Raw genomic sequence first — 21827 nt, forward strand, 5'->3', positions numbered from 1 at the left:
GTGCTAATTTGCATACCACAGGGGACAATTAAATATGCCTTTTGACATTATTTTTGGGGAAATACTTGTTAAGAATGAATCACGTTGTTATTTAATTTCCAATGTTATCTATCAGTTTGAATTACTGTTGGAGGAAGAGAGAGAGAGAATGATGGAGTCAAGTCACCCTGAACTTAGTAGATGTCATCCAAGTTTGGGCAGTCACACCGGGGAGTGTAATTTGTGTTACTATAGCTCTTTTAGTATTTGTTTAACAGGGTTTTCTGCTGTTATAGAAAACCTGTATTTGGTTAGTTTGAAAGAAAAGAATTGTTGTTTTGAGAGAGTCTTTGTGTTTTTTTTAAGTATCAGTGGAGTAGCTGTGTTAGTCTGGATCTGTAAAAGCAGCAAAAAGTTCTGTGGCACCTTATAGACTAACAGATGTTTTAGAGTATGAGCTTTTGTGGGTGAATACCCACTTCATCAGATGCTTTGTTTTTTTAGTGCTGTATGGGGTGTTTTTTAAGATGGTCTCCAACTTGGAAGGACACAAGGGTGTGATGTGATCTATGAGTTAGGGGTGGTTAATCCAAGTCTTAGAGGTGTTTTAATTCAGGCTTTTGGTTGTGGGAGAAGGAGGAAAGTAAAAAAGAAGATGAGGAAATACAATAGGGATCAACCTGGAGGAAAAGCAGTAGTCTTAATCTCTAGACAGCTGGGGAGAGAGGTCCTTGGAATCTCACCTTTCAGTTTTTTTGTAAAGTAAGATTTTAGCATTTGTGATTTTGAAGACAGCTTTGGAGACATGACCTTGGTGTAACTGATGTAATGATACTCTGTAGACTGCCTGAAACAATAGGTATGTGAGGGGTTAAATTCCTCAACTGTCTCAATGGCATGTGAATTTCTTTGCTCTCAAGGCATTGCCAACATGAGCTGGGCCAAGGACTCTGTGTGAGGCAGGAGGAAAGAGGAGCAGGCCAAGTGCTTCCACATCAGCAGTCACTGAGATGGATTTTTGGGAAGTACTGTGATGCGGTTCTGCCTTTTGTGAGGTGGGGTCAGAAACGACCCTTGCTGCTACTCCAGCTCAGTATTGCCAACCCCAAATTTTCAAATTCATGAGTCTGGCAGACCAAAAATCATGAGATAGGCTTTAAAATCATGATTATGTAAAAATATTGGATTTCGAGTTCTGATTATTTGCCTTCTGCTGTTTGAGCCTTTAGGGTGCTGCTACTGAAAGGACTGCAGGTGTATAAGTGTGTCTGCTGCCATTCTTTGGTGAGAAAGTGGTTCCATGTCACCATCTCTCTGGGTGGAGGAGAGGACCTCCTTCCAGTATTATTCTAAGTGGGGCCAGAGTGTAAGAGCCAGGGAATGGGGAAGGGCCAAAGTGGGGCCCCAGATTGCCTTAATCCGGTCATGGGTGTGGGTGGTTGTACGGAGAGCAGCGGCAGATTAATTCACTCTGAGACAGAGTCAGGAATGAAAGCACTTGGTGATGGACTGGGGGATTCCAGCTCCTCCTCTCTAGTTTGGGTCCCTATAATGTGTTCATGGCAGTTCCTCTCACTGGACTGAGGTCACCAGCACCATCACCAGCCATTAGAAGGCCTTGTCTAGGCTGGGTATTTGCAAGATTAAGCCTTTTTGAAACCTCAGGCTGAGCTCTCCCAATTAAGCGCAGTTAACTCAAGTAATTAATTTAAAACAAATTCACTCACTTTAAAAAAAATTAATTGTGATTAAGCACAGTTTTATTTTCACTTGTACACAACAATAGAATACCAATTGAAACATATTATAAAAAATTTGGATGTTTTCCTACAGTTTCAAATATATTGATTTAAATTACGACACAGAATACAAAGTGCACAGTGCTCACCTTATAGTCTTATTTTTATTACAAATATTTGCGCTCTAAAAAAGATAATCTCTTTATTGTGAAAGTGCTATGTACAAATGTAGATTTTTTTTGTTACAAAACTTCACTCAAAAACAAAACAATGTAAAACTTTAGATCCTACAAGTCCACTCAGTCCTACTTCTTATTCAGCCAGTCATTAAGACAAACAAGGTTGTTTACATTTACAGAAGATAACGCTGCCCACTTCTTATTTACAGTGTCTTCTGAAAGTGAGAACAGGCACTCACATGGCACTTCTGTAGCTGATGTCGAAAGGTATTTGGTATCAGAGGGGTAGCCGTGTTAGTCTGGATCTGTAAAAGCAGCAAAGAGTCCTGTGGCATCTTATAGACTAACAGACATTTTGGAGCATGAGCTTTCGTGAGTGAATACCCACTTCATCAGATGCATGTAGGTATTTGCTTTCTAGATACACTAAACATTCATGTGCCCCTTCATGCTTTGGCCACTATTGAGAAGATATACTGATGGAATCAAAAATAATAATATAAAGTGAGCACTGTACACTTTGTATTCTGTGTTGTAATTGAAATGAAAATATTTGAAAATGTAGAAAACATACAAAATATTTAAATAAATGGTATTCTGTTATTGTTTAATAGAGCATTTAAAACTGTGATAAATCATGATAATCAATAATAAAAGCTTCTTTGTCTATCTATTTGTGAATGAATGCAAGTATGAAGACCCTCATTGTAAACAGTACCCTTCTGTTCCTCATTCTTTGTTTAAGTTTGTTTTTGATTTTGGAGGTTCAGGGCCATGTCTCTAAATCCCCCTACCAAGCACATTTGTTTGGGAGGAACTGTGGCTTATTCTGTGTCCTCCCAATGGAAGCAAGTGCTACTTTGCATACCACAGGGGAATATTAAATATGCCTTTTGATATTATTTTTGGGGAAATATTTGTTAAGAATGAATCACATCATTATTTAATGTCCAGTGTTATCCTTTGGTTTGAATTACTGTTGTGGGGGAAAGAGAGGGAAAGCTGGTGTTGAGTCACCCTGATCGTAGTAGGTATCATGCAGGTCTGGGTAGTCACATTGGGCAGCATAATTTGTGTTACTATAGCTCTTTTAGTATTTGTTTAACAGGGTTTTCTGCCCAACCAACCCATCCTTATTTGGTTAGTTTGAAAGAAAAGAATTCTATTTTGGGGGTGGTGTCTTTGTTTTTTAGTGCTATATATGTATTTTTTTTATTTGGTCTTCTCTGATGTGAAAGAGGGGTGTGGTGTAATCTGGTCTGTAAATTAGTAGTGGTTAATCCAAGTCTTGAAGAGCTTTTAGTTCAGGCTTTCGGCTGTGGGGAAGGAGCAGAGTAAAAACAGTGGGGAAATACAATAAGGAACAACCTAGAGGAAAAAGAATAATTTCAACCTCTGGAAAGGTGTGTTGGACAGGAGGGGAGGGAGGTCCTTGGAATCTCACCTTTCAGTTTTTTTGTAAAATAAAATTTTAGCATTTGTGATTTTGATTGAGATTCCAGCTCCTTCTCTTTAGTTTGGGTCCCTATAATGTGTTCATGGCATTTCTCACGGGACTGAGGTCACTAGCATCATCACCAGCCATTAGAAGGCCTTCTTTAGGCTGGGTATTTGCTTTTATAAACCTCAGCGTGAGCTCTCCCAATTAAGGCTGTAAATTAAGCGCAGTTAACTCAAGCATTAACTTAAATATTAACTCAATTTAAAAAAATTAATCCCGATTAAGCAGAAGGTTTTTTTTCACTGTTACACAACAATAGAATACCAATTGAAACGTATTATAAACATTTCTGGATGTTTTTCTTATTTTCAAATATATTGATTTTAATTACAACACAAAATACAAAGTGTACAGTGCTCACTTTATATTATTTTTATTACAAATATTTGTACTGCTAAAAAGATAATCTCTTTATTATGAAAGTGCAGTTTACAAATGTCAATTATTTTTTGTTACATAACTGCACTCAAAACCAAAACAATGTAAAACTTTTGAGCCTACATGTCCACTCAGTCCTACTTCTTGTTCAGCCAAATCGCTAAGACAAACAAGTCTGTTTACATTTACACGAGATAATGCTGCCCATTTCTTATTTACAATATCACCTCATAGACTCATAGACTCATAGGTCAGAAGGGACCAATATGAAGTGAGAACAGGCACTCACATGGTACTTCTGTAGATGGCATTGCAAGGTATTTATGTGCCACATGTGCTAAACATTTCTATGTCCCTTCATGCTTTGGCCACCATTCCAGAGGACATACTGATGTAATCAAAAATAATAATATAAAGTGAGCATTGTACACTTTGTATTCTGTGTTATAATTGAAATCAATATATTTGAAAATGTCAAAAATATGCAAAAATATTTAAGTAAACGGTATTTTCTTCTTGTTTAAAAGACAAGTTAAAACTGTGATTAATAGTGCCTATCAACACTAGTGCTTGCACTGTTACAACAATGGTTGTAAAGCAGCGAATGTCTGATTCTGATTATTCGCCAAAGCTACCATCCAGCTGCTTTGCATAAAAGGGGGCATGGCTTATTCCATGTTCTCCAATGGGAGTAGGTGCTAATTTGCATATCAAATAGGACCAATAAAGATGAAAGTTTGCCATTATATCTGAGTAAAGTATTTTAAGTATAAATCTGGTCATTGCTACTGTTATCTCTGGGGTTGAAAATACTGTTGGTAAGAAAAAAAAAGAAGTCTCCTTTTCTAGTTTTGGTGCAATTACTCTGGGCAGCATTGTTTGTTTAATTACAGCTTCTTTAATGTTTTTAAAGGGATTTTTTTGTTGGATTTGTGCTGGGGACTTAGTATCAGATATCTTCATTTGGCTGGTTTGAAAGATGGTTGTTGTTTTTTCTGTTTCTGCTGTTTAGATGTTTGGTTTAATTTGTATTGGTGAATTATGAAAGGAATGTAATCTGCTCAGTGATCTGCTGTTTGTTGGTTACCAAAGTTGAGTCTGACTAAAGGCTCGGAGTTTTACCTCTAGGGGAGTGAGGTGGTAAGGTTAAGAAGAAAAGTACAATGTAAGTTCTGTGCTAGGGCAAAAGCCAAAGAAATCGAAGCAGCATCAACCTCTGAAGAGGTGTCTGGAAGCACCCCAATAATGCTGAGTTTTGTGTGGAGCAAATTAATTTGTTGTGGCAGGTGGGCTGTATGTGGCCAGAAAAGCCATTGCTATCTCACATTTTTATTTTCTTTTTGAAGAAAGTTTCTAGAGTGTGTGGACCATTGCTCAGTTGCCACCATTGGTGCTCAACCTTATAGTTTCTTGGCTCCTTGGAGCTAAGATCAAGTGTAAGTAGTCTCTTGGCTTATCATACACTGTGATCAAGTGTCTTGATGTTTTTGGTCTTTTGGCCCCAAGATGAAAACCGTGTCTGTATGTCCTGGGCCATGAAGTACACACATTATCTTTTAAGTTATATTTGTTCAACAGGATATTCTGCTTTTATAGAAGACCCTTATTTGGTTAGTTTGAAAGAAAAGAATTGTTGTTCTATGGTAACTGTTTTAAGTTAGTCTCTGATTCAAAAAATCAGCATGATCTGATTTATTAGTTAGTGATGGTTAATGCAAGTCTCAGGTTTTTAGATTAGGCTTTGGACTGTGAGGAGGGAGCAGAGCAAAAAAGAAGCTTAAGATGTGTAGTAGGGAAGAACCTAGAGGAACAGGAGCAGTATCAAGCTCTAAAAAGGTGAACAGGTGGGCTGTATGTGGGGAGAGAGATCCTTGGAATCTCACCTTTCAGTTTTTTGTAAAATAAGATTTTAGCACTTGTGATTTTGAAGACAGCTTTGGAGACATGATCCTGGTGTAACTGATGTAATGATAAAACAACAAGGAATTCTTCCGACACTTTAGAGACTAACAAATTTATTTGGGCATAAGCTTACAGATAGGCTCTATGTGGCCAGAAAATCCATTGCTAGCTCACCTTTTTCTTTTCTTTTCAAGTATGTTTCCAGACCTCCTGGATCCAAGAAACCCTTGAAAACGTGACCCTGGTGTAACTGATGTTGATGAGTCTGCAGACTGCCTGGAACAATAGCTCTGTGTGGGGTGAATTTCCTCAATTGTCTCAATGGTGTGTGAATTTCTTTGCCCCATGTCAACACCAGCCCACCTGGAGAAAAGCAGAGCAGGGTAAGTCCTTCCACACAGGTGGCCACTGGAATGGATTTGTGGTTAAGTACCGGGGGTCCCTGTGATACTGCTCCTGTCTCTCTGCAGGATGGAGTCTGAGAGGACCCTTGCAACTATTCCTGTTGCTCCTGAAAGGGTGAAGTGGGGTGCGATGGGGTCTGTTGCTGCTCCTTGGGACAGAAATTTGCCCCATCCCACTGCTTCCTTTCTGGTGCGGAAAAGGGAGGTGGTTTCCTTTCAGTTCTGTTCTTTGTGAGAGTACAGCCAGAGTGTGAAGGTCAAGAAATGGGGCTGGGCCATTACAGGGCCCAGGATTGCCTTTATCTGGCCAAGTCTGTGTCTGGGGAGGAGTACATTAAATCTCTAAAGCTGTGGATTTGCTCAGTTGCCACCATGGATGCTCAGCCTTCAGTGGAGCTGAGACAGGAAAAGACACTATTTGCACTGGGGAAGTTTATGCCTTTTTGAAATCTTGAAGTGTAAATAGCAGCTGTGCCTGTTAACACTAGCAGTTGCACTTCTACAACTACAGCAGTGGCTGTAATCCAGAGAATCACCAGACTAGGCCAGGCCTGAAGTCTTTTGTCCAGTTAAAAGCTCCTTTGTCTATCTACTCATGAATGAATACATGTATAAAGACCCCAGTTGCAAATGGTTCCCTTCCATTCCTCATACTTTGATAAAATTTGTCTCTGATTTTGGAGGTTCAGTGCCATGTCTCTAAAGCCTCCCACCAAGCACCTGTGCTTGGGAGGAGCTGTGGTTTATTCAGTGTCCTCCAATGGGAGCAAGTGCTAATTTGCATACCACAGGTGACCATTAAATACGCCTTTTGACATTATTTTTTGGGAAATACTCGTTAGGAATGAATCATATCATTATTTAATTTCCACTGTTATCTATCAGTTTGAATTACTGTCGGGAGAAGAGAGAGAGGGAGAAGAAGAGCTGCAGTCCAGTCACCCTGACCTTAGTAGATATCATGCAGGTTTGGGCAGTCACACTGGACAGTGTAATTTGTGTTAAGTATAGCTTTTTTTTTTTTTCTTTTGACACATCTAAAAGTATTTGTTTAACAGGTTTTTTTGCCTTGGTGTTTGATTCTTATTTGGTTAGTTTGAAAGAAAATAGTTGTTAGGCTGAGGTGTATTTGTTTTTTTTTTGTATTATGGCTGTTTTTTTAAATTAGTCTCTGTTGGGGAAGTATGTGGGAAGAAAGGTTCTTACCATTCATTCTTTTGTAAGGTAAGTTTCTAGTACTTGTAGTTGTAAAGAAATCCTGGGAGACATGACTCTGGTGTAACTAATGGAATGCTGATTCTGCAGACTGCCTGAAACAATAACTCTGTGAGGGGTTAATTTCCCCAGTAGTCTTAATGGCATATAAATTTATTTGCTCTCAGGGCATTGCCCACAGCAACCTAGTCAAGGACTCTGTGTGAGGCAGGATGAGAAAAGTGAAGCCAGCCGAGTGCTTCCACACAAGCAGTCACTGGGATGGATTTTTGGTAAATACTAAGGGTCCTTATTATGCTGCTCCTGCCTTTCTGTGGGGTGGGGTCACAGACAGCCTCTGCAGCTAGAGACTGAGTAATGGCTGTAATACAGTGAATCACCAGTCTAGGCCAAGTCTAAAAATATCCATGCACATTTAAAAAAAAAAAAAATCTGCCTGAAGATGATCACAGGTTCGAAGATTCAGCTGCACACCATTCCCTACTAGCACATATAGTTTGGGAAAGTTTGTCTCTGATTCTGATTATTTTCCATGGCCACCATCCAGCTGCTTTGCCTAAAAGGGCATGTGGCTTATTCCATATCTTCCAATGGGAGCAGGTGCTAATTTGCATACCCAATAAAATTAGTAAGGATGCATTTTTGCCATTATTGTGGAAATCCTTTTTCAGTGTGACTCCCATCATTGCTATTTCCTCTCTACCGTTATGCCTAGGGTTGAAAATATTGTTAGTGAGTGTGTGTGTGTGAGAGAGATGAGTCATATATATATATATATAGTATATATCTTCTAGATTTGGGCATTTACTCTGAGGGTATGCCTACACTACCCGCCGGATCGGTGAGTAGTGATCAATCTATTGGGGATCGATTTATCGTGTCTAGTGTAGATGTGATAAAATCGATTCCCGATCGCTCTGCTGTCGACTCCAGAACTGCCACTCCCCTGTCGGCTCCGCGAAAGGTGGAAGCGGAGTTGACGGGGGAGCGGCAGTGGTTGACTTGCTGCCATCCTCACGGCGAGGTAAATCAAACTGAGATATGCCGACTTCAGCTATGCGTATCTGAGGTGGACCCCCCCGCCGCCCAGTGTAGACTTAGCCAGAGAATCATTTGTGTAACTGTAGCTCTTTTTTGTTGTTGTTTGTTCAGTAGTGTTTTTTGTTTTTGACAGAAACTTTTATTAGGCAAATTGGAAAGAAATTAATTGATTTCTCTGTCTTCTGCTGTGTACATATGTTTTACTTTTATTATTTGAAAATAAAATTTAATATAATGGCTCAGCTATTTTAATTTATTATTTTTTTAACAATTTCAGCTGGATATGCCTGTGCTGATGTAGCCTAGTCTTACTCCACGTGTTGTCAAGTGGAGTAATCCCACATTAAACTCCTTATAACCTTGTTTTGTTTCCTATTGTGGTGTATCCAACCATCTGATCATTTCAACATCGTCATTACCATGGTGGACAACATACTGATTTCCTTTCTTGCAGCTGGCCAAGTCTCTTTTCCATTGATTAAGATAGGTTGAATTACAGTTTTATATACTATGCCTTTTAATAATATTGACATCTTTTTTTCATAGAGAAGCACGGTCAACTCCCACCATTTGTACCCAGCAGCTTTAGTATGATGCCTGGCATCATTCAGGATGGCACCGTCATTAGCAACCATTGATCTTAGGCATTTACATTTTCACTTTTCTGATCTCTCCAACTGTGATATCCTTTATGGTGAGTCCTCCACCCTCAGTTATCTTAGGTTTGTCTTACCAACATCCACTATAAACCCAGCCTGCTTAAAACTATGTTGCCTCTATTCAGAATTGGTTGGCAGGGACTCTCAATCATCTGTTAATAACATAGACATAGCTGAGTCTATATATATGCAAACAGTTCCCTTGTATATTCTCATTTATCACATCCATGACAAAAAAGGCTCAATACTGATTTCTGATGAGGGCCAGTGTGTCCTGGAAATTCTTTACTGTAGCCCCATTTAATTTTGACTACAATATTAACTCTATCATACATATCCTGGAAAGATGGACATATCTTTCCAGCACACCTCTTTGCCAGAAAATCCACTAACCTAATTCTCTTGGTACATGATCATGACCTTTTCCAGAGCCTCAAAAAACATACCCAGTTGCAGTATCTTTTTTTCTGTGAACTAGTGCTGTTGATTAATTGCAGTTAACTCACATGATTAACTCAAAAAAAATTAATCGCTATTAAAAACATTAATCACCATCATTCAAAGTTTTAATTGCACTGTTGAACAATAGAATACCAATTGCAATTTATTAAATATTTTGAAAATGTAGAAAAACATCCAAATATATTGATTTCTATTACAACACAGAAGTGTACACTGCTCACTTTATATTATTATTATTTTTATTACAAATATTTGCACTGTAAAAATGATAAACAGTATTTTTCAATTCACCTCATAGAAGTACTGTTGTGCATTCTCTTTGTCATGAAAGTGCAACTTACAAATATTGATTTTTTTTTGTTACATAACTTCACTCAAAAACAAAACAATGCAGAACTTTAGCGCCTACAAGTCCACTCAGACCTACTTCTTGTTCAGCCAATTGCTAAGACAAACAAGTTTGTTTACATTTATGGGAGATAATGCTGCCCACTTCTTATTTACAATGTCATCAGAAAATGAGATCAGGCATTTGCATGGGACTTTTGTAATCAGCATGGCAAAGTATTTGCATGTCAGATTTGCTAAACATTTGTAGGCCCCTTCATGCTTCAGCCACCATTCCAGAGGACATGCATTAATTAAATTTGTCACTAAACTCCTTGGGGGAGAATTGTATGTCTCCGGCTCTGTTTTACCTGCATTCTGCCATATATTTCACGTTATAGTAGTCTCAGATGATGACTCAGCACATGTTCTTCGTTTTAAGAACACTTTTACTGCATAGGTGACAAAACGCAAAGAAGGTACCTGTGATGTTGCACTCTATATGATTTTATAAAAATATGCTAATGAGTGTGAATATAATATAACTGGAATATGCTTCATGCAAAAGGTCTCTTGTAAGGTATCATTACAAAGCTTATAATCTACTGAGTGTAGTCATCCTATTTGTATAAATGTATCACTCTTGTATCTAAAACTAGAAATATGAAATATAACTCTGAGGTCCTATTGTTATGCAAAGTGTGGGCCATTAATGATGGTTTGGAACCTTGATGGCTCCCATCAACCAGGACAATTGACTGTGGGTGGCTCTGTTTGCTTGCAAGCCTTCCGGTGAGTCAGGCTGGAAAGAATGAAGGCTTGAAGTCTTACAATGACATGTGATCATGTCACCTGAACTGGACTCCATCTTTAACCTGGCACTTTTCCATTTAGCAGGAGGGGTGGGAACCCAGGGAGGAACAAAGGATTCCCGTCTTGTGCAAAAGCTATATAAGGGAGTGGAACAGAGCAAAGGGGGCTGCAATCATGAGAAATCCCCTAGCTACCACCTGAGCTGGAACAAGGGCTGTACCAGGGGAAAGGATTATACCCAGACTAGGAGGGCATCCAGTCTGTGATATACGCTTATTGAAACATCTGAGGGTGAGATTTTTATCTGTATTCAGCTTTCTTACTGTATTAGGTTTAGACTTGCGTGTTTTATTTTATTTTGTTTGGTAATTTAGTTTGTTCTGTCTGTTATTACTTGGAACCACTTAAATCCTACTTTTTGTATTTAAAAAAATCCCTTTTAATTTATTAATTAACCCAGACTATGTATTAATAGCTAGGGTGGGGGGCAAACAGCTGTGCATTTCTTTCTATCAGTGTTATAGACGGCGAACAAGTTATGAGTTTACCTTGTATACGCTTTATACGGGGTAAAACGGATATTTGGGGTTTGGACCCCATTGGGAACTGGGCATTTGGGTGTTGGAGACAGGAACACTTCTTAATCTGTTTTCAGTTAAGCCTGCAGCTGTTGGGGGACGTGGTTCAGACCTGGGTCTGGGTTTGTAACAGGCTAGTGTTTCTGGCCTAAACCAGCCACGGCACTGAACCCCCAAGCTGGCAGGAAAAATGGGTTAGAAGTAGTCTCAGCACATCAGTTGGCCATTCTCAAGGGGTTTTCTGTGACCCAACCCATCACTGTACCAATGTGAGATTTCTGAAGAGAGCTACAGCACTTGGCCCAGGGTTTAAGAATCTGAAGTGACTTCCAAAATCTGAGAGGGATGAAGTGTGGAGCACGCTTTCAGAAGTCTTAAAAAAGCAGTACTCTAATACGGAAACTACAGAACCCGAACCACCAAAAAAGAAAATCATACTTCTCCTGGTTACATCTGACTCAGAGGATGAAAATGAACAAGCATCGATCTGCTCTGCTTTGGATTGTTATCAAGCAGAACCTCATTTATTGTCCTCATTTATTACTCTTTCAAAATAAAAAATGAGGGTTTGTGTGTTTCAAAAATGATTAGCTGGGGCATTTCTGTGTGTCTCTATGGGGTGGTAGATTGATTTGTTGGCAGGTGGTTTGTATACGAGGAAGGGAGGGCAGGGATGGATTGAGGCCTAGGCACTATTGGCCAATGCCTAGGACAACAGTTGCTCATATTATGTGACTACATCAGTATTTCACCCTTTGGGTTTGCTTTGTTAAAATACATTTCCATCTCTTATGGTAGTGAAGAAAAGCTTGAAGACATGACCTCAGTGTAACCAATGCAGGAATGTTTGCCTGAGTGTGCCGGCAGCCTGAAAAAGCAGCTCTGTGAAGGGTGAATTTCCCCAACTGTCTCAGTGGCATGTTGAGTTCTTTGCCGTCAGAGCCAGGCCAACGCCAGCCCTGCCAAGGTTTGTGGCAGGAGGAGAAGAGCGCAGCAGGCCAAGTCCTTCCACGCATGCAGCCACTGCTATGGATTTCTTTTGTCTACCAAGGGAGCCTCTGCTGCTGCTACTCCTGCCTCTCTGCAAGGTCTATTCCCGCTGCTCCTTAAAGATGCGGAGAGGGGAGGCTGCTGCCATTCTTTACGGGAGAAAGTGGTCTGATGCCGCTGCTCCTGTCTCTGCAGGGCTCCAGTGCAGTGCTATTACAAGTGGAGGGGCAGGGTAAGGCCATAATGGGGCCCTTGGTTGTCTTAATCCAGCCATGTGAGTGTGGTGGTGGAGGAGTCAGTACATTAATTCACTGGGAGCTAGAATTAGGAATAACAGCATTTATTGATGGGGGTTTCCAGTTTCTCTTCTTTGAGTTGGGTTCCAGTAATACGACAAAGGACCTGCTGTGAACTCACCAATGGGTTGAGAACACCTGTGCCATTGGCAATCTGGGGATTTGCACACTTGCAGCCATTGGTGTAAACAAGCATCGCCAGTATTTGCACATCAGGACACTGCTGCTTCTTGAAACTCTGGGGTAAGCTCCACTGGTGCAAATAGCAGCTTTGCCTGACAACGTTAAAGCTTGCACTACTACAGCTACACCAATAGCTGAACCAGCAGTCTAGGAGAGACCTAAAATTAAGTTACTTTTTTTTTGTGCATGTAAATGTGGGCCAGTACAAAGACCCCAGAGGCAAACCTTCCCCCTGCCACTCTTCATTGTTGACATCTGAATGTTATCTTGGGGGCTCAGGTCCATGTCTCAGAGACCTCTATCCAGGCCATCTGCCTGAGAGGGGCAGGGCCTAGCGAGTGTCCTCCAATGGGAGGAAGAGCTAGTTTGCAAACCAGGTGTTAGTATTAAGTATGCCTTTTGACATTATTTTAGGGATAATTCCTTGTAAGAACAATTAAGTACTTGCTGCTTCAACTGTATTTTGAGGCCCTAGATTTGAAAATCCTGTAGATTAGTGGTTCTCAAACTAGGGCCACCGCTTGTTCAGGGGAAGTCCCTGGCGGGCCGGGCCAGGCCAGTTTGTTTACCTGCTGCGTCTGCAGGTTCGGCCGATCTCAGCTCCCACTGGCCACAGTTCACTGCTCCAGGACAGTGGGGGCTGCAGGAAAGATGGCCAGCACATCCCTCGGCCCGCACTGATTCCTGCAGCCCCCATTGGCCTGGAGCGGTGAACCACGGCCAGCGGGAGCTGTGATCAGCTAAACCTGTGGATGTGGCAGATAAACAAACTGGCCCGGCCCGCCAGGGGCTTTCCCTGAACAAGTGGCAGCCTCTAGTTTGAGAACCACTGCTGTAGATAACTGTGAGACATGTTACTTTGAGCTTAGTGAGAACAGGCATTTACATGTCACTCTGAGCTTAGTAATGGTTGTTCGGGGGTGGGGAGGGAGGTAAGTAATCACTCTAAGCAGCATAACTTTTATTAGTCTATTTTTTTAAGTGTTTATTCAATAGGTTTTCTTTTTGTTATAAGGAAGCCGGGGGGGGGGGGGGGGCGGGAGCACTGACATAATTACAAGCGTTTTTGTTTTTAATTTTGAGTATTATCATTTTGGTGTCTTATATTTAAGCTCTGAGTTACTTTAAGGTTCGGAACTTTCAAGATCCATTCAGATTAAGATAATTCCCCTGGTAGAGATAGTTAGTGTCCTAGAATACAGGTAAAGTCTAGGACTGTGAGTACTCTGGGTGTCTGTGTGTTTGTAATGTTGAGCTGGGTCTTTTTCCTCAGACTTTGGATCCCTCTGTAGCTAGAGAGCTGTTTAAAGCACAGGCTGTTCTTTCTGAGATGTTTGGAACTATCTGGTGTGTCTTGGCACCACCATAAACCAACAGTAAATAACAATCAGATCTGCCCAGTTTTGGCAGTTTTCTTCTATAGGTGACACTTTTTGCAAATTATGAAATGAGCTAATTTGCATATTTGCCAATTTTTTATATATATATACACACACAGCCAGAAACTCAAGCTGATAGGCAGAATACCTTATTCAAAGCAGTGGTGCAGTGGGCCATGGAGCTGCACAAAGCTCTGGCTGGGACAAGTGGGTGAGTGTTTAGTGGGAGGGGATGATGCTGAGTGGGAAGCTGATGTGGGGTGTAGGTAGGTCAGTGCCTGGGACTGTTGGTATTGTTGGCACTCAAGGTAGGCAGGGCTAAAGCTCCAGGGAACTTCTGGGAGAGTCAACAGTGCTGGGGCTGCAGGTGAGGAAGCAAGTGCATGCAGTGGTGAAAAGGATTCTAGGGTAGAGAGTCTGCTGGATGGGAGGGTAGATGGGTACTAGGACTCCTGGAGGAGAAGGTGCTGGGACTACTGAGAGGATAGGGGTCTCTTCCAGTTAGGGGTTGCTGGTGTGAAGGGACTGTTCAGTAACTGTGATTTGTGCTGGGGAAGCCTTCCCCTCCGCACTCCACCCCCCAGTGGTGCTGGTCCTGTTGTTGCTGCAGTCTTCCTCCTATCACCACTACTACTGCCTCCCAGCTGCAGTGCCCACGCCTGGCTTTGATCCACCAGGGAGAGCTGTTGCACCCCAGCAGTAGCTCTAGTGGCCACAGGCACAACTGCAGGCAAATGCCTGCTTCCTTCCTGCAGCTGTGCTAAATATTTTGCAAGAAGAGGGCCAATCCCTTGACAGAATCTACCCTGATCAGACTGTCTGTCTGCCAGATATGCAGAGTGCACTCATCACTAGACTTTACCTTGTCAATCTGAACACCTTTGTTAAATATTGGGGAAGAGTCAATATGGCTTTGGTGAGGCATGACTCTCCTTTACAAATCTATTAGCATTCTCTAAGGATGACAAGAAATATGTAGATAAGGATGATCCAGTTGACATAGTGTACTTGGATTTTCAGAAAAACTTGACAAGGTCACACATGAAAGGCCCTTAAGGAAATTAAGTAGTCATGGAATAAGGGAAGGTCCTTTCATGGATCATAACTAAGGCTACGTTTTAGTCACAGGTATTTTTAGTAAAAGTCATGGCCAGGTCATGGGCAGTAAACAAAAATTCATGGCCCGTGACTTGTCCGTGATTTTTACTATATATCTCTAACTAAAACTTGGGTGGGGGCTGTGGGTGCTGAGGGACGGGTGGCCCAGGGTGGGGGCTGCTGGTGCTGGGAGAGGGGGCCAGGAGGTGGTGCCTGGCCTGGGGCCCCCACTGGTGCTGGGGGAAGGGCAGGCTGTGGAGACCAGCCTGAGACACCCACTGGTGCTGGAGTGGGAGGGTTGTTGGGGCTGGCAGGCTTCCTGCCAATGGGAGCTGTGGGGGTGGCCGGCATGCGGGCGTGGACAGCTCGAACCCCTGATCGCCCTCCCTAGGGGCTGCAGGGACATGCTGGTAGCTGCAGGGAGCCTGGGACAGCCCCTAACAGCAAACCGAGCGAAAAGTCATGGAATCTGTGACTTCTGTGCCTCCATGACAGACAACAGCCTTAATCACAAGTGGTTAAAAGACAGGAACAAAGAGTAGGACAAAATGATCAGTTTCACAATGGAGAATGGCACATGGCTAGTCCCCCACGTTGTACGGGGACGGTTCAACATATTCAAATGATCTGGAAAAAGGGGTAAACAGTGTTGTGACAAATTTGCAGATGATAACTAGCCTGGGTAGTTTTGTCAGTCCAAAGCAATGCTGAAAGTTGTAAAGGGATCTCACAAAAACTGGGTGACTGGCCAACAAAATAGCAGATGAAATTCAATGTTGATAAATGCAAACTAATGCATATTGGAAATCATAATCCCACATACATACTAAATGATGAGATTTAAATTACTTGTTACACTCAAGAAAGAGATTTGGCGTCATGGTGGATAGTTCTCTGAAAACATCTGCTCAATATGAGGATTCAAATCCTTCCGCTCCCTGATGTGAAGCAGGGTTTCTAACCCAGGTCTCATATCAGTGCCCAACCACAGGGTTATAGATTCATCCTCTCTGTCTCATGATCTAGTATGTTAGTGCCAGGTTTACAATGGTGCCAGTGGCTCATGGAGTTGGGGCCATGCTCAGAAAGTCAGTGCACCTCTAGCTCAGTAGGGTGACAAGATGTCCTGATATTTAGGTGTTGTCCTGCGTCCAACCGATGTTGATCAGGATGCAATTGTCCCGAATATTTTCTTCCTCTCATCTGTTACGTAAAACTCAGCCTGTGGGGCTGACTGTCTCCCTGGAGCTGAGCACTTGGACTGGTGAAGAAGCCTGGCAGCCTCAGCCTGGAGGGGGAGGGACAGTGGAGGCTGGCTGGGTCCTCCAGGCAGTGCTTCTTGAGGAGTACGCCGGGGCAGGCCTTGGCTGGCTGATTCGCGCACTCTGAAGGGACAGAGCAATTCTCAGCTCCGGGACCAGCCCTGGCTGCATGTCGCCTAGGTCCAGCAGACACAGTCACCTCCCAGCAGAGCTGGTGAGTGAGCAGGAGGATGGCATGGGGGAGTGGGTCTCTCGGGAGTTGGGGGGGGGCTGTGAGGGGGTGGGGAAGATGTGTGTGTTGGGGCAATAGGGAGTGGGGAGCCTGTGAGAGGCGCTGGGAAGTTGTGGTGGGGCTGTGGGCAGGGGAGTGCTGGGCAGGGGTGGTGTTGTGCAGGGCACTGTGCATTTCTGGGGAAGGTCTGGGGAGGGCACTGGGCATAGGGGTCCTCGGGGGCTCTGGTTATAGTGAGTCAGAGGAGTGTTGGGCCTGCCCCCCGAGGGGAAGGGGCATTCTGGCATCACAGGGCCACTGTGCATCTGGCAACTGCCAGTTTGTAAATAGTGCCCTCACACTGGGCTGGGCGGAGCGGGGCCCCCCCGCCATGTCCCTGGCTGGCTCCTCGGTCTGGGGACTGACCTCCCTGTGCCATGCTCCATTGTCTCCATGGGGGCCCACAAATATGTTTGGCACCAGGACCACAAAAGGTTAATCCAGCCCTGCCTAACTTTCCCTATGCAGTACACAGGGAGCCTGGGCACCTAACTTGGGACTGTGAATTCCACTAGGTGGCAGAACACCTAAAAGTTAGGCACTGCCATGCTGAGCCTCTTTCCTTTGTGGATCTAGCCCCCAATTGTGCCTTTGAAAATCTCCCCCAATATTAATCAGAGCTAAATGTAGACTTTGAACCCTGCTTTACTGTTATCCTTTTCCAAAGGCTGTTTAACACTTGTCATGATCTCTAATTTGCTGATGAACTCGCTAACAACATGAAAAGTACAAGTGCCTCATAAACAAACACGTTCAGTGTCTGGGGTCTCCAGCACTCTGAGGCCAGGGAGGAATTCTAAGGCTTCACCTGGACCTGCCACGCTAAGCCAACATGCCGAGGTCATTGCAACCTCATTATATGTGTCATCGCTTGCAAATGAGTCGGTGCATGCAGCCCTCATAGCTTTCCAGACTCAGCAAGAGAGAGTTGACAAAGAATCGGGAAGGAGCCAATCAGAAAAGGAATTCACTGAGACAGACAACAACTTATATCTAACAAGTAGAATTGCTTCCTCAGCTTCCCCAGAAGGACTGGCCTAATTCCACACCTACCTACATGCTCTTCTTGCAGTCTGAGTGAGCAAAGGTCTAAAATGTAATAAAGGCCCTTTACCAGATAAAGTCCGGTATTCATTTAAGCAGCTCCAAACAAGCATCTGTGCAGTGGAAGAGAGAATTACATTAAGAGTTATCCTGAGAAAAGAACTTTTAGTTCCCTTTCGCTACACACACAAGCAAAGAGCAACAAATAATTATTCTTCTATACCTGAAATTCTTCTAGCCTTATCCTGATCATCCTTATGTTGGTCACGTCCAGAGTGAATCTGTTAAAGACAATGGAATTTCATCAGTGTAAAACTGGTGTTGGTTTGATCATATTTGGGCTCTTTATCTCTGTGTTGTTTAAAGCGTAGTGTAAAATACAAACTTTGTTTTTTTAATACATCATTGAGTTGCAGGTCAGATAGTTTACTTCAACCTCCATCATCTAATCAGAGAGTTGAAATGTAGTTTCACTAGAGATAAGGTGATCATATTTCCAAAACAAACCCCCCCACACTTTGGGGATGATCGTTTTAGGGTCATGAAAAACTAATATTAAAGATTAAAGTACTTTTTATTTTCTAAACATGTGCTTATGTCACTCCTGCCAGTTGCTGATCCAACAATAACGTGTGTGTATCTTTCTTATTAGGGTGGATGATGTTTCTTCAGGAAACGTTGAACAAGTGCTAACATTCACTCTGAGCAGAAGGGCAGCTCAGATAGCATTTGCACTCATTTGACTTTTCTCATCACTCCAAACACTGTTTGTCACACTGAGTGCTCGTTGTACTGGACTGATTGCAAACACAAAAGCAAATTGTACTTGGTGTAGCAATACGTGTTGAATAAATATTTATTGTATGAAAAAAACCTAATTGTTTGGGAATGAGACAGAAAAGCCCAGATATTTCAAGTGTCACAAAAGTAGTTGCTCAAACTTAGAAACATCATAAAAGAAACTAGGTCAATTTCACTAGAGATTTATTTAGCCTAGTGGCTTCTAATAGATAGTATATCTTTATGCATAATGGGCAAAATTAAAAATGGTGTTTAAAAGCTCAGTCTCTACACAAAAAGTGATTTGAGTCCCAAGAATCTGTAATTGCTCTTTGTTTATAGTTTCATTTTTGCTTCACCTCCTTGTACTGCTGCTTTTTTTTTTCTTTTCTTTTATTATATTGTCAGGTGACTCCTGACATTCCCTGATGTAAAATTATTATAAAATCTACAGTCTGGTAAAGTTCAGTGTCACTTCTATATGGTGCAACTAAATCCTCAGTTTTATACACACACACACACGAGCATTGATGGAAGTGGCACTTAATTCTTCCACATCAGTGATATTTTCCATGACAATTGTGTCATGATTTTGCATTTTGGATATTAGTAATTTGACAATAGCACTTATATAGCACTTTTCATCAGTTCTCAAAGTACTATACAAAGGAAGTCAGTATCGTTATCCCCATTTTACAGCTGGAGAAACTGAGGCAAAGGGAAGTGATTTGTCCAAAGTCACCCAGGGGCCAAACCAGGAATAGCATCCAGAGTCCCAGTCCAGTGCTATATCCACTAGACAACACTGCCTCCTTTCACAGCAGTAAATCAATGGCAGCTGTGGGCACTCAATACCTTGTGAAAATCAGACACACAATACTTCAAGTTTGGGAGCCCAAAAACTGACACACACACAATTTGGGCCTGGTCCAAAGCCTGTGGAAATCAGTGGCAAGACTTGGATTGGCTTCAATAAGCTTTGGATTAGGACTCTGCTGAACCCTCCTGAAAATGTGGCTCTAAGTGGCACGTCTGTGGCATGGGAAATAAGCCTCTGGACTTTATTTTAAAAACATAAGCTGATTCCACTAAAATGATGGGCCAAAATGCTAACTTTCCCTTTTACTATGCTTTATATCTTACTTGTGGCTGCCTATCTTCCAGATGGAAATATAATCACAAAGTGCCAGCTCCTGAGACCCTTGCTCAGGCAAACTTCTTTTGAAATCAAATCCTCATTGTCACCAGTTAAGCGCATACTGAAGGCTGCCATCTTTTACTGGGATAGAATCAGGGTGATCTCACTGAAAGAAACACCAGCAGGATGGATGTAATGATATGTACCAGTAGCCGCTCTTTTTTTCTCTTCTGATCCCAGGATATCAATTGTGAGAGGGACATTATCCAAGATCTGGAACAAAGGGCAGTTGGGATCCATATTATCTCATTTTCCCCTGCTACCTCCTCACCCTGTGCCATCTCATTATCTCCTCTATTGTCCGGGTTTCCATGCACCCTTCCCCCCTTTTTTTTCATTGTATTCTCACACTCCACTCCTTTTCTGTCTCAAGTGAAGGAACTTCCTACAGAATCTCTCGAGAGCTACAGCTGGAACGTGGTGGATAACAGATTTTTTTTTTTATTTTTTTTTTGGTTCACTGGCAATTCTGGAAAAAAATTGAGTTGGGCAGAAATTTTCGGTGAATCAGAAAGTTGAAAAAATTTCATTTCTGTGAAACAGAACATGCATCTGATTTTTGAGCATAGTTTACCTGTAAAAAATGGAAACTTTGAAACAAAAGGGCATTTTGAATTGAAAAATAAAAACATTTCAGCCTGAAGAAGTAAAACCGTTTTGATTGTATTTTTGCCATTTGTTTAGGTTTTGTTTTTACTGAAACAATTTGAGAAAATCAACACTAAGTCATTTAAAGTTTCAGTGGGGCTGAATCTGCATATTTCACTGAAAAAGGTTTTGGCCAAAATATTTCACCCAGCTCTAGCTGCAACCAGCCTAGCGCAGAGGGATAGCCTCTGCATTTCCTCCACATGTAGCTGATTGCTGTCCACTCTCATCCCACCCCTATGCACAAAGATATGGGGAAGGGTTCATGAGATGATTCCTCAGGATATTTGACTGACTCATGTTATGCGTGCATCTGTATATGTGTGCTTGTTGTGGGCTCGGAGTTTCAAATGATCTGAAGGCAGTTGGATTTCCAAACCCCACTGAATTTCTATGGGGTTAGGGTGCCTACTGCCCTTAGACCTTGTTGAAAATCCCAGTGGTAGTCCTTAGGTTCCCCACAGTCTCCTGCTGCAGAAGTGGAGCCTTGCTGCTTGTTCCTTTTATTTCTGTCATCTGTTGCCAACTCACACAAGATTTGGTGTTTTCTCTTGAGGTCCAGCTGTTGGGACTTGAGACATGGCAAGAGAATGTCTGCTTTTGTTTAAAAATAAAGTCTCTAGCCCTCATGCTTGTAGAGAAATGCTTGAAGATATGACTCAAGTGGGCCCTTAAGGCTCAGAAGCCAGAAAGCACAAATTAACCCCCCTTCCATCCCCACTTATTTAAAAATGAAAAACCCTCGTGATTTTTAAGCCATTATTTCTTAGGGCCTGATTGTTGAATGGTTGAGGCTGGCAATACTGGATCCGCTTAGGTTTTTAAGGCGAAATAAAAAAGCAAACCAGTTGTGGTTCAACTTTACGTTTCTAGATGATACTGGCCCAATCACTAGTTTTGCCCTGAGAAAAATCCCAGACTCAGACTTTTTACTTTTTAAAAGTGTGGTGACTTTTTAATGGGTAAATAATCTAAGGTTGTAACCTTCCTTCCTTCCCTCCTTTCATCCTCTCTTGTCTCCCTGTATTATTCTTTCACTTTTCTTTGTGCTCAGCTTTCTCTCTCTCTCTCTCTCTCTCTCTCTTTACTCTCTTAACTTGGTCTGTGATTGTGAGTTCTGTATTTCCTTACTAGACTCTGTACTGGAGAGAAGACCAATCAGCCTGTAGCTCTCCTTGCTTCCTGTCTCTCCCAGCTAAAGTAGGTGTGCCCTACTCACCTGAAAAGTTAGACACAAATGAAATACCTTCAGCCTCAGGGAAGACAGAAAAACTTAAACCTGATTCCAATTGCAGGAGCGACAGCAGGAGCAGCTACCGGAACTGAGCTCAAAGCAAAGCACTGGCCCAAAAATCAAGGATGTGACACTCAGCAGGTAAGAGAACTGGATTCTGTCTCTCTTAGCAGTACTCTGGGAGGGAAAACTTTGTTTTATTGCTACATTCCTGGGGGAATCGGGGCGGGAGAGATATGAGACCTTGTATAGGAATTCCAGCTGAGT

General features: G+C 42.2%; 1 protein-coding gene and 1 non-coding gene across 2 annotated transcripts in view; both read left to right on the top strand.

Annotated features, from left to right (window-relative positions):
- Positions 1-223: 223 nt before the first annotated feature.
- Positions 224-284, top strand: LOC116824940 (U7 small nuclear RNA). Its single transcript, XR_004373747.1, has one exon. It is a non-coding gene; the product is annotated as a U7 small nuclear RNA (small nuclear RNA).
- A 21262-nt stretch (positions 285-21546) lies between these two features.
- LOC116824936 (uncharacterized) overlaps positions 21547-21827 on the top strand; it is a 46358-nt gene continuing 46077 nt past the window's right edge. The window contains exon 1 of the mRNA XM_032780576.2: positions 21547-21701. Within this exon, the coding sequence (XP_032636467.2) occupies positions 21564-21701 (138 nt within the window). The 5' untranslated portion in view covers positions 21547-21563. The remainder of the gene's footprint in view (positions 21702-21827) is intronic.

The sequence above is a fragment of the Chelonoidis abingdonii genome, chromosome 1 (assembly GCF_003597395.2).
Source record: "Chelonoidis abingdonii isolate Lonesome George chromosome 1, CheloAbing_2.0, whole genome shotgun sequence".
NCBI lineage: Eukaryota > Metazoa > Chordata > Testudines > Testudinidae > Chelonoidis > Chelonoidis abingdonii.